Here is a 13,596-nt window from a genome sequence, read left to right as displayed (position 1 = left end):
AGAAGTACTTGGTATTATCTTTGCTCCTGGAAGCGAATTGTAACAACAGGGGAAGCAAAGGAAAGGCAAGTATATTCCGGAAAGCATTAAAGAGAACCTGTTGATTTATCCTGCATTGGCACAGCACAAATGTACATGAGGAGAATGGCTGCTCTGTTGAGAACATCCAATACAACAACCTCCCATTACGTGACTTGTGGGACTGGTACTAGTAACAAAGCAGTGCACATCTCTGTGTCATGCACATACCTGCCCTAGATTCAGCACCACTATCTGGTCAGCCATTGGAAGATTGCAGCACTTGTAGGAGCTTTGCCAATGCCAGGTGACAGCCATCTTCAGAATAGAATAAAACACTGAGTTACCTCTGTCTGAACGAGGTAGTTCCGCTGTGTTCTAATGTGTTTCAGAAAGCCCAGAACATTGACTGTGATCTTGTCCTTTATCTGCTGCAGCATGCTGTCAATCACAATGTACGTTCCCGTCCTGCCAACTCCGGCACTGTGGGGTGGAAAGAAGGAGCAGTTACAAACAAACTCCCTGAATTTTATATTTAGACGCACTTCTCAAAAAGAGGAAAAGCTCACCTGCAGTGTACAAGCACTGGCCCCATGTCTGCTTGTTGAACAGCTGATGATCTCCGGACGAAGGTCAGGACTGGCAGTGCATATTCTGGGACACCCATGTCTGGCCACTGCGTATAATGATACTGAATGACTGCTCTCTCATTGTGACGACCCTTTGGGTTTCCTTTCTGACCCTATAATAGAAGTAAAAACGCTTAAAACACAAAATATACAATAATAACCTGTACTCAAAAGATGTATAGACACATGAAGCTACAAATGAGGTGGTTAAGGACATCACCAATCTAAACATCCAGATCTCATGGTCTTGACTTTGGGCTCTCTTGCAGTGATGTCCTGCACAGTTAATTTCGTTCCTGGGTTCTGCATCACCTATGTCCATAATTGCCATCAATTGATCTTGTTTGCTGATTGTTATAGCTCATCTTACACTAATATCAATGAACTGTTTTAAATTGTCAAACAAATGTATATTTGAAATCAAATCTCTATTAATTTTTGGCAATAACATGGTGTAGATGGATTTCTGCCAGTCACAGACTGTACCATGCCCGTAGAGCTTGTGTCTTAGAATAAGAGGGAGGTGAAGCCTTCATTAATCTACTTGTAATATCGCACCCCCATTGTGTTTAGCTGGTTAATGGGCTTGGAGGAGGAGAAGGGAGGGAGTGGGCTGTCTATTACCAATGTGTATACGCCTACATGTGTGAATCTATAGTCACATGGGCTGCTCAGATGTGATAGGGAGGAAAGGCTCAGCATAGAAACTCACTGAAAACTAAACATGTGCAGAGTCGCCACCACAGCTGCAAAATCTCTAGCTGAATTGGGGAAATGGACAGAAGGTGGAGATAGAGAACGGCAGGATCAACCAGGTTTTTTGCAGAATACAGAAAACAAATCTAGTGACTGAGTGAATATGAACAGCATGTAATACACCATTTTGTTTTATAGTTTTTTTTATCATGTGGTTTTAGCGACACTTTAAAATGTAATCTAATATTTAATCTCCCCCTACACTAATAGATGTGATAGTCCAATAGCACAGGTGAGTATGTATTTCTGGGGATGGGGGCTTTCAGGTGAGCCTATTGCTTCTCTCTACATATATAAATCACAGATTTACTTTAATCTTTGAATCCTACAATAAATAAATGGGGAATCTGCAGTGGAAGAAATACGAGGGCTGCCATTACTGACCTCCTTATGAAAATGCCAGCTTTCTCAGCTTTTAATATTTTGTGTCACTGGCCAGGAATAAGCATGAAACATCAGAAAGCGAGGATGAAGTCAGAACTCCTGATCTGCATATTTATTCTGGGTCAGTGGCTTAAAGTAATGGACATGACTGCCAGGGAGCTAGCATTTTGGGAAGGAAAGGTCAGCACTGGCAGCCTCCACACTTTACCAGCATAGCAAAAACACAATACTAATCCAGCGCCAATGTGTGTAAACCCAGGGACCTCAATCAAGGCATGTAGAAAATAAACAAATAATACAAATGTATACCATATACCTTATAGTCAGTCATCCATGTGACACATAACATGTACTGAGAAGATTGACAAGACTTAAAATGGGGGAGGGGGGGGGTTTGGGGAAAGGGAAATCAGTGCAGCTGGACTAACCGTAACTGATAGATACAGATTTAAAACAATAACCAAAGAATGTCCAGCGCTCTGAATGTCTCATAAACAGTTACCAGCAGTCCAATAATAAAGGTTAAGAGATTTAATGTTTGTGTGTGATAAAAACACTGTAATAAAAACAATAAATGAACAGTATGTCATCCTATGTTAATAACACTGTAGGACACTTGAATAAGGAAGTTTCTGACAGCCAGAAGTTCCAATCAGCAGCAGGCAGTTTAAGACTGGAGATCCATCCAAAAAACCTAACCCCAAGCTGGAAAGCAGATGGAAGAGAGTTGGAGGGGAGATGGAAGCCCCATCCCGCCAAACTCAGGGGATCCACAATGTAAAAATCAGCTTAAGATGGAGAGGCTCACCGATTCCGGAGGACAGATCTGTGAATGTGATGTGAAGGCAGGCTGTGAATCCACCGGGAGGGAAAGGTCTCGCAGACGCTCTGTGTCAGGGGATGATGACGTCAGCCCAGCTGGAAGATGAAGGCGCGGCTTCACACAGGGGAACCGCCGGAACAACAGCTGATAGCGCTGGGCAGCTGCAATGCCGGTCTGTGTCCCCTCTGACTGGAAAAACCTCAGTGAGAGGCAGTGACACTTGGTGAAGCCGTAGTGGTGGTGATAAAACTTATCAAGAGGTGACAAGGTGGACAGGAAGCCACCAAGGGACAGGCTGGGGGCATAAACCAATGAGTCTGCCGGTTTGTGTCACCTCTGCATGGAGTAAACCTCAGGAAAAAGTGATGGCAATCAGGAAGTCTAGTGAACCACATGGGCTGCCAGCCAGAAGTAGATAGATGGAATTGGCAGGCGAATGGGAAAACGCTGTGTGTGGACCATATGAGGCTCCCACGGGTGGGTAAAAGAGAGGATGGATTCACCGTGGCGTGGTGCTGAGTGGAAACTCTGTTAGTAGTTGCCTTGACGACGCGTTTCGCGCGTTTGCGCTTTTTCACAGCCTGCCTTCACATCACATTCACAGATCTGTCCTCCGGAATCGGTGAGCCTCTCCATCTTAAGCTGATTTTTACATTGTGGATCCCCTGAGTTTGGCGGGATGGGGCTTCCATCTCCCCTCCAACTCTCTTCCATCTGCTTTCCAGCTTGGGGTTAGGTTTTTTGGATGGATCTCCAGTCTTAAACTGCCTGCTGCTGATTGGACCTTCTGGCTGTCAGAAACTTCCTTATTCAAGTGTCCTACAGTGTTATTAACATAGGATGACATACTGTTCATTTATTGTTTTTATTACAGTGTTTTTATCACACACAAACATTAAATCTCTTAACCTTTATTATTGGACTGCTGGTAACTGTTTATGAGACATTCAGAGCGCTGGACATTCTTTGGTTATTACTTTACCAGCATAGGTTTTCTTTACCCATGGTTGATCAGATGAATCAGCGGGTTTCAACATTGATATCTGTGATTGCTTTCCTCAGTTGACAACTACATCAGCCTAGTTAAGTTGTACAAAGAAAGCCATCACTACTACCAAATGTACATTTTATTAACTATCAAAAAGCTCAAACAAGGATTACTTTTACCTTCTTCATCTTTACATTCCTGATGGTGAACGTTCGCACTGTGTAGCAGGCATATACCCTTGTGCTCTTCAGGGTCACCATAATGTTTCCATACTCTTCACTATTCTCTGTTGGCCAGTACTGGTCACATTTCCTCTGGAAACATCAAAGCAGAGTTGAATTTAAGTTCCATCCCATTCCAAAACCATGGGCATCAATATGGAGGGCGTGAGTGATATGAGATTCAGCATTGATGCACTTGGCCAAAAACCGAAACCAAAAATTACAGTTTTTAAAAAATATATAAATATTTTTATATACAATTGTATTATATTCAACTTTTTAATTAATATCATGAATTTAAATGAATATGAATTTATTGGCGACCATTAGTGCAAGAAAAGCTGAAGAAAAATGTGTCCCTTTAAATTCTATGTATGTTGCCACACTGAGCCAATGCGTTTCCATTGTGGTGTTAAAAATCTTGCTTGCTGCATTTAAAAAAAAAAAAAAAACTATACCCATTCAATGCACATGGTTTCAATGTGGCAGTGGGGCATTTACAGAATTAAAACAAGCAGTGAAAAGTCAACATAATGTCTCCTCACTACCTCTCAAACACCTATAACAAGTGATCTTGCCACACGTCAATGTGGTCGAAGTAAAAAAAAAAAAAAAAAAAATTTAATAAACCTCATACACAATATAAAAGACAAAATAACACTATAATAATAGCAATAGATAACAATAGCAGCATTATACTATCTCAAAATAACGATTTTCAAAAGGCATGGCTTTTTAGACCAGCTTCATAACCCAGCAACCCCTCCTATAGATCTGAAAAATTACAAATAACCCATGTGTCTTTTTTTATATAAATGCTGCCTATTGAAGTTTTCATACCCCCTTTTGATGGCTCCCTAATCCCGCACCCTGGAGTGACATCCCCAAAAGGCAAGAAAATCGCTTATAAAGGCAGACGCTACTTACTCGTCCTTTTTCTACTAGATTGGTTATCATAACAATGATTCCAGTGTTTTGCTCCCAAATCATCCTCCAGAAGTCTTCAAAAGTCGACTTTAAAGGTCCCTGGGCAGCGATGTAGGCCTTTGCTTTGTTGTAGCCCTTCAAAGACGAGCAAACACAAGATGAAAAGCCATCTCGTGGCAAACAAATTAATAATTTAAGGCAAGGAAAAAAAGTGAACTATCTTTTATGGATTGAATACATGATGTGAACTGTCCTTTGATACAAATTTAAAAATGAGGAAAAAAAAAAAAAAATCTGTGGATGCAACATCAGAAAAAAAAAAAAAAAAATCAACCAACTTTCTCTCGTTCCATTTGATAATCAAGGAAAACAGCGTTATGTGTATGAAGACAACTTACATCAACATAATTGGCATTAATGTAGTCACTGTGCTTTGAGTCTTTGCCAGGAATAGGCCTCAACTTCACTCTGCTGTGATCATCTGCAAATAACAAACACACAGAAAACTTACTGCCAGAAATCGGGGAGGACACTTTGAATATGAACATTTTCAAATGGTAATTTCGGAGTAAATTTACAGATCAAGGACATTTTACGAGAGACGTCATTTAGCGAGTTTGCAGCAATCTTATTCAAAGTGTCTTAGTTAAAGGTTTATGCGGCAAAAAAGGCAAAAATCTGACTCTACAATCTCTGCACAATGGCCTTTAGATTTTTCCAGAAATTATACAGGTCAGGGCAGAGGAGGGTGGGAAAATTTGGCCTGCAATGATTGAAGGCCGTGGGGATAGGTGTCTTAAGCCCAATGCACACTAGGCATTTAGGTGTGGGCAAAGCAACAGATGCACTGTCAGCCTGTCAAAGCCTAAGAGAGGCTGACGGCTGCTGGATGGTGATACCCAGTGGTATTAGTGTTTAGGGCAGTATGCACCCTATGGATATACAGACTTGCATTCCAGGAACTCATCCTTGGGTGTATACTGCCCTAAACATTAGTACCAATAGACAGGGCTATCTTTAATATCCATTGGACCCTGGGTAAACATTTTCTTAGGCCCTCCCGAATCCACTTTTCAACTATTTGCGGGTAGTGCGGGCTCAAGGGGCAGCTGCGTTGGGCCCCACAACTGTGACTGGTCCTGGGGCAGCTGCCCCTTTTGCCCTGCATTAAAGACGGCCCTGTCGCTAGGTGTACTGTCCAGCTGTCGGCCAATCAAAAGTTTGATAGGATGCTGGCAGCGGGGCTGGATGGTGCACCTGTGTCCTCCTCCTGCACTAGGCTCTACTGCCAGTGTGTGGGGTCTTAAAGCTGAACGCCAGGAAAAAAAAAAAATTCTAAACACTACAAACGAAATAAGACTTCCGGATGGCTGCTTGTTACTGCAAACCTTATAGCTTTTCTATTGCCAGATCCTACACACAGCACTGTTTTCAGCAGACAGCACCAACCAGCACAAGGGACACTTCTCACTGAATGTAGGTAGCCTTCCTTGAACTTGGGATTTATTGCTCTGTGGACATTCTTGCTGGGATGGATAACAAATGAGAAAGAGAGAATCTGAAATACTCTTCTTAACCACTTGACCTTCAGAAAATGTACCCCCCTTCATGACCAGGCCAATTTTTGTGATACGGCACTACGTTACTTTAACTGACAATTGCATGGTCGTGCAACCCTGTACCCAAATAAAATTTATGTCCCTTTTTCCCCCACAAATAGAGCTTTCTTTTGGCGTTATTTGATCACCTCTGCCTTCTTTATTTTATTTTAATTTTTGCGCTCTAAACAAAAAAAAGACCGTCAAGGAGGTCCGCTGAAAAAAAATATTAAAAGCCAGCAGCTACAAATACTGCAGCTGCTGACTTTTAATACATGGACACTTACCTGTCCAGGGAGCCCGCGATGTCGGCAGCCGAAGCCGATCCGTCCTTCGGCTCTCGGCTGCTGCTGCCGCCATCCTTGGTAAGGGAATAAGGAAGTGAAGCTGTGCGGCTTCACTTCCTGGTTCCCTACTGCGCATGCGCGAGTCACGCTGCGCGTCCTCTCAGGTCCCTGCTGTGTTCTGTGTCTCACAGAATACAGCGGGTGAGGACAGGGTAGGCGCCGGAAGTGGCATAGGTCACCGCAAGCGCTGCGGTGATCTATGCCAGGAAGTGGGAGCAAATACCTGTATTAAGCAGGTATCTGCTCCCCCCTGAAAGGTTCCAAATGTGACACCGGAGGGGGGGAGGAATCCAAAAAGTGAAAGTTCCATTTTTGGGTGGAACTCCACTTTAAAAAAAAAAAAAAAAAAAAAAATTTTTACATTCTGCTACAAAACCTACCCAATAAAAAAAACGTACAAAAACAAATTTCTTCATCAATTTAGGCCAATATGTATTCTGCTACGTTTTTGGTGAAAAAAAAAATCCCAATAAGCGTATATTGATTGGTTTGCGCAAAAGTTATAGTGTCTACAAACTATGGGATATATTTATGGAATTTTTTTTTTTTTTTACTAGTTATAATGGCGATCAGTGACTTATAGCAGGACTGCAATGTTGCAGCGGACAAATTGGACACTGACACTTTTGACACTTTTTGGGGACCAGTGACACTAAAACAGTGATCAGTGCTAAAAAATATGCACCGTCACTGTACTAATGACACTGCCTGGGAGGAGGTTAACATCAGGGGCGATCAAAGGGTTAACTGTGTGCCTAGCCAGTGCTTGTGTACTGTGTGGGGGAGGTACTTTGACTAGGGGAAGGCATGGATCCATGTTCCTGCTTTGCAGGAACACAGGATCAATTCCTACCCTACTGACAGAACAGCGATCTGCCTTGTTCACATAGGTAGAGAGCCAGAATGGCTCTCTGCCTAACGATCGGTGGGTGCCGGCGGACATCGAGTATAATGCACAGTGGGAGCGGGTCCCTGGCGGCATGCGTGCGTGCCCCAGACCCGGACGTGCCGGAGAACTGCCTTGCCGCCGAATATGTAAGTTATATGGTCAGCAAGCAGTTAAAGGGTAAGTTTACCTTTTCAAAACAAAACCAAAGAAAATTTTCCAACTCACCAACCAGTCTGCTACCAACTGAATTATCTTGTCCAACAGTTTGTGTTAAAAACAGGGGTTTAGTCTGCACACATTTAAAAATACATGCGTAACTGCAGGGCCGATCCAAGGCACCCCAATATTTCTGCAGTCCTAACTCTGTTAATTTTTGAAAGTCTCCACCATGGAAGCACATGCATTCTAATGGATAGATAGAGGGCAGGTGAGCCTGCAGGGAACCCACCCCTCCTTAAAGGCACAGGGGACACTGGACACCGAGCACATAGCACAATGTTAGCAAAGGTGTCCAGAGTGTTCCCTCACCAATATTACATCAGTAACAAACAAATGGCCCCTGCCCCCATCTATAACTGGCCTTCGCAGGAAGGAGCACATTGAAGGGCAACGCATGCAAAACAAAACCAAGAAAGAAAGAAATTTCCATCAAAAAATTTTCATTTATTATTGTTTTTTAAAAGGTGAACTTATCCTTTAAAAGAAAATGCTGGCCTAGGCTCCTTCCTATGCTGGTCGTGTGACCAAAGGCCTTGGTTTTTGACTGGCCAATTTGAATTGTCCCCTTTAGAAGGCTTCCTGTAGACAAATGCCTAAGCTTTGATCATGTGGCCAGCACTGGAGGGAGAAGAGGGCAGCTATTTCTTCAGGGTAGGTAAGCATTTTATTCTTTATTTGATTTTATGTGCTCAAGATCGCTAACACAGCTTTAGCTTAAAGTAGAACTAAAAGAAAAACTTTTTTTTTTTAGTTTTGGAGTGGAGAGGGATTAGAAAACCCATTAGGTTTTTATTGCTGTATGTGCTCCGGTTAGGGAGATTCACCATCTTTATTTGTCCTGTTTACTATTATCTTTAAAATAGATAAAAGTAGAAGAAAATCACAAATTTTGGGTTGACCTCAGAAAAGTAATAGAGGGGAAATTTTCCAATGGAGACACTAGTTCTGGTGACCTGGGGAGCCTCAAGGGATTTTTTTAACCACATGCTGACCAGCGCATGATGATATACATCAGCACAATGCCACAGCTGGGCAAATGGGTGTACAGGTATGTCCCCTTTAAATTGTGGCATTGTGGGCGCACGCGGACTCTATGTCCGCCGGGGGCCCGCGATCTTGTCACGGAGCGGCAGGATGGGGAAATGCCTATGTAAACAAGGCATTTCCCTGTTCTGCCTAGCAACATGACAGATCTACTGCTCCCTGTCATCGGGAGCAGTGATCTCTGTCATGTTCTAGTGAGGCAATCCCCACAGTTAGAATCACTCCCTAGGACACACTTAACCCCTTGATCTCCCCCTAGTGTTCAACCCCTTCCCTGCCAGTGTCATTTACACAGTAATCAGTGCATTTTTATAGCACTGATCGCTGTATAAATGACAATGGTCCCAAAATAGTGTCAAAAGTGTCCGATGTGTCCGCCATAATGTCGCAGTCATGATAAATATTGCAGATGGCTGCCATTACTAATAAAAAAAAAAATGAATAATAAAAATGCCATAAATCTACCCCCTATTTTGTAGACGCTATAACTTTTGCGCAAACCAATCAATATATGCTTATTGCAATTTTTTTACCAAAAATATGTAGAAGAATACATAATCGGCCTAAACTGTGAAAGAAATTTGTTTTTTAATATTTTTTGGGGGGATATTTATTATAGCAAAATGTAAAAAAAATTGCGTTTTTTCAAAATTGTCGCTCTTTGTTTGTTTATGGCGCAAAGAATAAACACCGCAGAGGTGATCAAATACCACCAAAAGAAAGCTCTGTTTGTGGGAAAAAAGGACATCAATTTTGTTTGGGTACAAGGTGGCATGACCGCGCAATTGTCAGTTAAAGCAACGTAGTGCCGAATCGCAAAAAGTGTTCTGGTCAGGAAGGGGGTAAATCCTTCCGGGGCTGAAGTGGTTAATTTGCAGGGATTTCATGTCACTTCTTGTTTTGTCTACAGGAGAGGAAGTGAAGGACAATCTCCCCAATGGGACACAGTTGGCAAAAAAAAAAAAAAATCTGAGAGTGGTCATAACCCCTTCCTTACTTTATCAAAAAAAAAGTTTTGCTTATAGTTCTACTTTAACAATTCATTAAAGGTCTGCTTGGAAGGGTCGGTCCAACCAAAACCGATATGTTAGTGATGTATACACACGGTTTGTGTGCAATCTTCAGGTCTTAAGAGACTCCAGCAGGCATTTCCACCCCTCCTGCTGCAGAAGTCCACATTTCACAACATCCTGTAAAATGAAAACCCAACAAAAGCAGCGAATTCCCCTCATAGTGGTAACAAATGGGTGGCCCAGGATCTACAGAGCTTTCGTCCCCAGAAGATGCAACAGTCTGGTAGGTGATTCAAGCTGTCAGCACCTACTCATTAGTGAAAAAAAAAATCACTTTTAGGTGAATTGACCCTTTAAGCTTCAAAAAGTGCCCTCCAGCAAGTCTCAGAATCGTGCGGCCAGCGAGTGATCTACTCCCTCATCATTAAACAGTAGCGGGATGTTCAGCGCACAGCAGGAGCTGCAATCAAACGCGGCTTTTCTCCGTGTCCAGCACAGAATGAAAGTTAGACATTTTTCATTTACATTCAGTCAGTAGAAATTGGAACTGAAGTGTGTAACAGCAGCTAATTAACATTTAATACTGTGTGTGGAACAGCGTCGGGAACAAGTGTCCACACATTTGGCACTGGCGCTTGGAGCTCATGCCGAATTTCCTTTTCTTTTTTAATTCTTTGTAACAATAAAACATTTCTGGAAATCATGTAGTTATTAAAGTGGAACACTATTCATACATACAATATCATGTACACCCCCTCCCCCCATCCTTCCTTCCTTCCTAGCTGAAGACATGCTTGTTTTACTAATGCCAGCCATACCTGCTGAACTGGTTAAAATTAGAAACCAGAGAGGCCTTGTTGGCACCACCCGGCTCAACAAACGTCAACTTAAAAATCGAAGGAGCTGGGCTTAGAATCCTTGGCCGAACAGTGACTGTCCAATTAAATGCAGTCACTCTGTGGGTTTTGGCAGCTGCCAGAATACATTAGCTGGCAGAAGCTTCCTCCATCCATGGTGCTTAGCATTGCTGGAGGAAGATATTGTTTTTTTTTTTTTCCCCATTGAGCTTGTGGGGCTGAACGAGAGAAATCAAAGCCTAAAGCCAGCCATAGAGGGTTTGAATCAAAGGCCGGGTCAGCAGGGACTGGCCTAGAATGGAACCATGTATGGGCAGGTCGATTGTACCCGAGTTGATAAATCGATCAACTTGGGTGCAACCAGCATGTCAGATTTTTCATGCGATTATTGTCAGTGGCTATAGTCGTTAGCAACAATCACTGTGTGTTCTTCCATCACGGACAGCTCCCTCCGCCCCGCAGCCGGGAAAACAAAATAGCTCTGTGGGAAGGATTCCCCCATCAACACTGACTGTTTTAATGGGGGAATCAAGCGATTTTTTTTTTCCTGCATCTATGGCCGAATTGAGGGATAATGTAATAAAGAGGTTTATTTACCTTACTCTATGGCCACATAGCATCTGGCTTTCTGCTCCCCTGTGCCAGAAAGGGGGTTGGCATGCCCACACCATCACAAGCTGGTAGCCACCATAATGATCTGTATTGTGATGATGTCAGTGAAAGGGGCGACAACAAGACCAGTCTGAGGTTGACAAGAAGAGCAGCCTCTGGGAACAGTCAACACAACCAGAATCAACAGGAAGGAACACTGTGGGACCATGGATTAAGGTAAGAGTTTTTCTACGTACATCATCCCTTAGTACAGGCAGCATCATATACTGTATCAGCTGAGAATTGGGGGGGGGGGGGGGATGCATTGGTGTTTACCTTATGTCTGCGTGTAGTTGACTTTAAAAACACAAGTGGGATCCATTGATCAACTTCAGTAAAACCAGCCTGTTTGGGTTGTTTTGTGTAATCACTGCCGGCAGTTATAGCTGCTGGCAGTGATCGCTGTATTCTGACAGCTGTGAAAACTCCCGTTGTCAGAATACAATAGTGCAGCAGGAGGGATTCCCCCATTAACACTGACTATGTTGATGGGGAAATCGATCATCAATGCAATCAAACTGTGGTTGAAGGAAAGAAAATTGTACAGCGTATATGGCTTGCTTAAGGCTCAGCAACAAGTGGGAGTAAAAGAACCATGAAAAATAAAAGCAGCCCATATTTTTGCACACATCCACAATTTGCCAAGTTTGCTGGAGCAACGTATACAATAGCACTTATGTGAGAATGGGGACTGGCTGCTATCAGATGTACCATCTTTAGGCCAGCCCACTCTTATGCTAAATGAAAGAATTTTTCTGTATTGGATGTCCAGGCCTCAACCCACCACCAAATGGTATAAAGGTCATTCTACACACCTGAAGGAATATACAGAGAAAGACAAACTACTTACATGCTACAATGTTGATGTATCTGTTTTTGTGTTTGTTGTCAGGGTGGTTGGAGTGTTCCGCTGTGATATTCATGTCTGATGTACACCGCTGGACTTCCTGCACACAAAGCAAAAGAAACAAAAGACTACTGGTTACTTTTTCCCTATAATGCAATTTTTATACATTTTTAAAGTAGATGTAAAGAAAATCACTAAATTTTTATATAAGCCTAAGGCTACATGCACACCAGTGATTTAGGCCAGTGCAAACTGCAGCAGCAAAAATCTTCGGCCTCATTCCCTATAATGAACGGTGCACTTTGTGTGCGTCCAGCAGCAACTGCTGCTGGTGGGGCTGAAATCTGTGAATAGATGGCTGGCAACCTTTCATCATTGTGAACTGGGCTGGTGACAGAAGATATCTGCCACTGCAATTCACACCGGCCTAAATCAAAAATTCTGGATGAACCCTCTGCACAATGCTATACACCCGTTCTAGCAAACTTTGAAAAAACAGGGATTTTTGGTTCATGTATGTAGCCCTTGCTCTAAACAGGGCTGCTAGTAAATTTAGTTGTGCTAGGTGGTAAGTAAACTTGGCTAATTTCTAGTCTTTGATCAAATGGTTTTCTCCTAAGCTATAGGTTAACTGTGATTTCTCTATTCTGTCAATAGGGGGCACTGTTGTCTTTGGCATTAGAATGATAGATTACAGTGAATTCAGGTTATGAGTGAATATGCTCTTCTCAGCCAAATAGCAGGAGTTTCTTTGGCCGCTGAGGCTGCTGGGATAGTCTATTTTTTTTGGAGAGAGTCAGGTGATCGGAGTTCATTTCACCCAGGCTGCGGCCTGGGTGGAGTGCGTTGAGCAGCAGCAGAGGTGTAGGCCTAGCCATGTGTGAAGGGGCTCAGCCTGAGGGGAGCCTGATCATTGCCAGGAAGCATAGCAGAAGAAGTTGCCAGAGGGTCAACCACTCTTGTTGGCGGAGGCAGGTGTCAAAGGGATGGAGTTTTGAAGGAGTACCAGAGCAGACTCTTCATCAGTCGGGGACTGAAGTGTTGGGAAAACTTCACGAGCGAACTCATCCAAAACATACAGTGGGTAGCTGTGAGTAAAGCTTGAGGGATCCAGCGGATAGCTGTGAGTGCGAGGAGCTCAGCGAGTAGCGGAGGGTGAAGCTTGAAGAATACAGCGGGTAGCGGTGAGTGAAGCTTGATGAATACAGCGGGTAGCGGTGAGTGAAGCTTGATGAATACAGCGGGTAGCGGTGAGTGAAGCTTGATGAATACAGCGGGTAGCGGTGAGTGAAGCTTGATGAATACAGCGGGTAGCGGTGAGTGAAGCTTGATGAATACAGCGGGTAGCGGTGAGTGAAGCTTGAAGAATACAGTGGGTAGCGGTG

The 13,596-nt window shown here is 43.1% G+C and overlaps 1 protein-coding gene across 3 annotated transcripts in view; it reads right to left on the bottom strand.

The window, feature by feature from the left end:
* Nucleotides 1–13,596, bottom strand: part of PTPRG (protein tyrosine phosphatase receptor type G) — a 761,059-nt gene that overhangs the window by 54,554 nt on the left and 692,909 nt on the right. For all 3 annotated transcript variants that reach the window (XM_073592151.1, XM_073592152.1, XM_073592153.1), the window contains 6 exons: nt 12,215–12,311; nt 5,145–5,227; nt 4,747–4,881; nt 3,778–3,912; nt 588–760; nt 366–501 (listed from right to left, as the gene is read on the bottom strand). In XM_073592151.1, coding sequence (XP_073448252.1) covers nt 366–501; nt 588–760; nt 3,778–3,912; nt 4,747–4,881; nt 5,145–5,227; nt 12,215–12,311 — 759 coding nt within the window. The remainder of the gene's footprint in view (nt 1–365; nt 502–587; nt 761–3,777; nt 3,913–4,746; nt 4,882–5,144; nt 5,228–12,214; nt 12,312–13,596) is intronic.

This window comes from Aquarana catesbeiana, linkage group LG07 (assembly GCF_042186555.1).
Source record: "Aquarana catesbeiana isolate 2022-GZ linkage group LG07, ASM4218655v1, whole genome shotgun sequence".
Lineage (NCBI taxonomy): Eukaryota > Metazoa > Chordata > Amphibia > Anura > Ranidae > Aquarana > Aquarana catesbeiana.
This window is presented reverse-complemented; position numbering and strand designations above follow the sequence as displayed.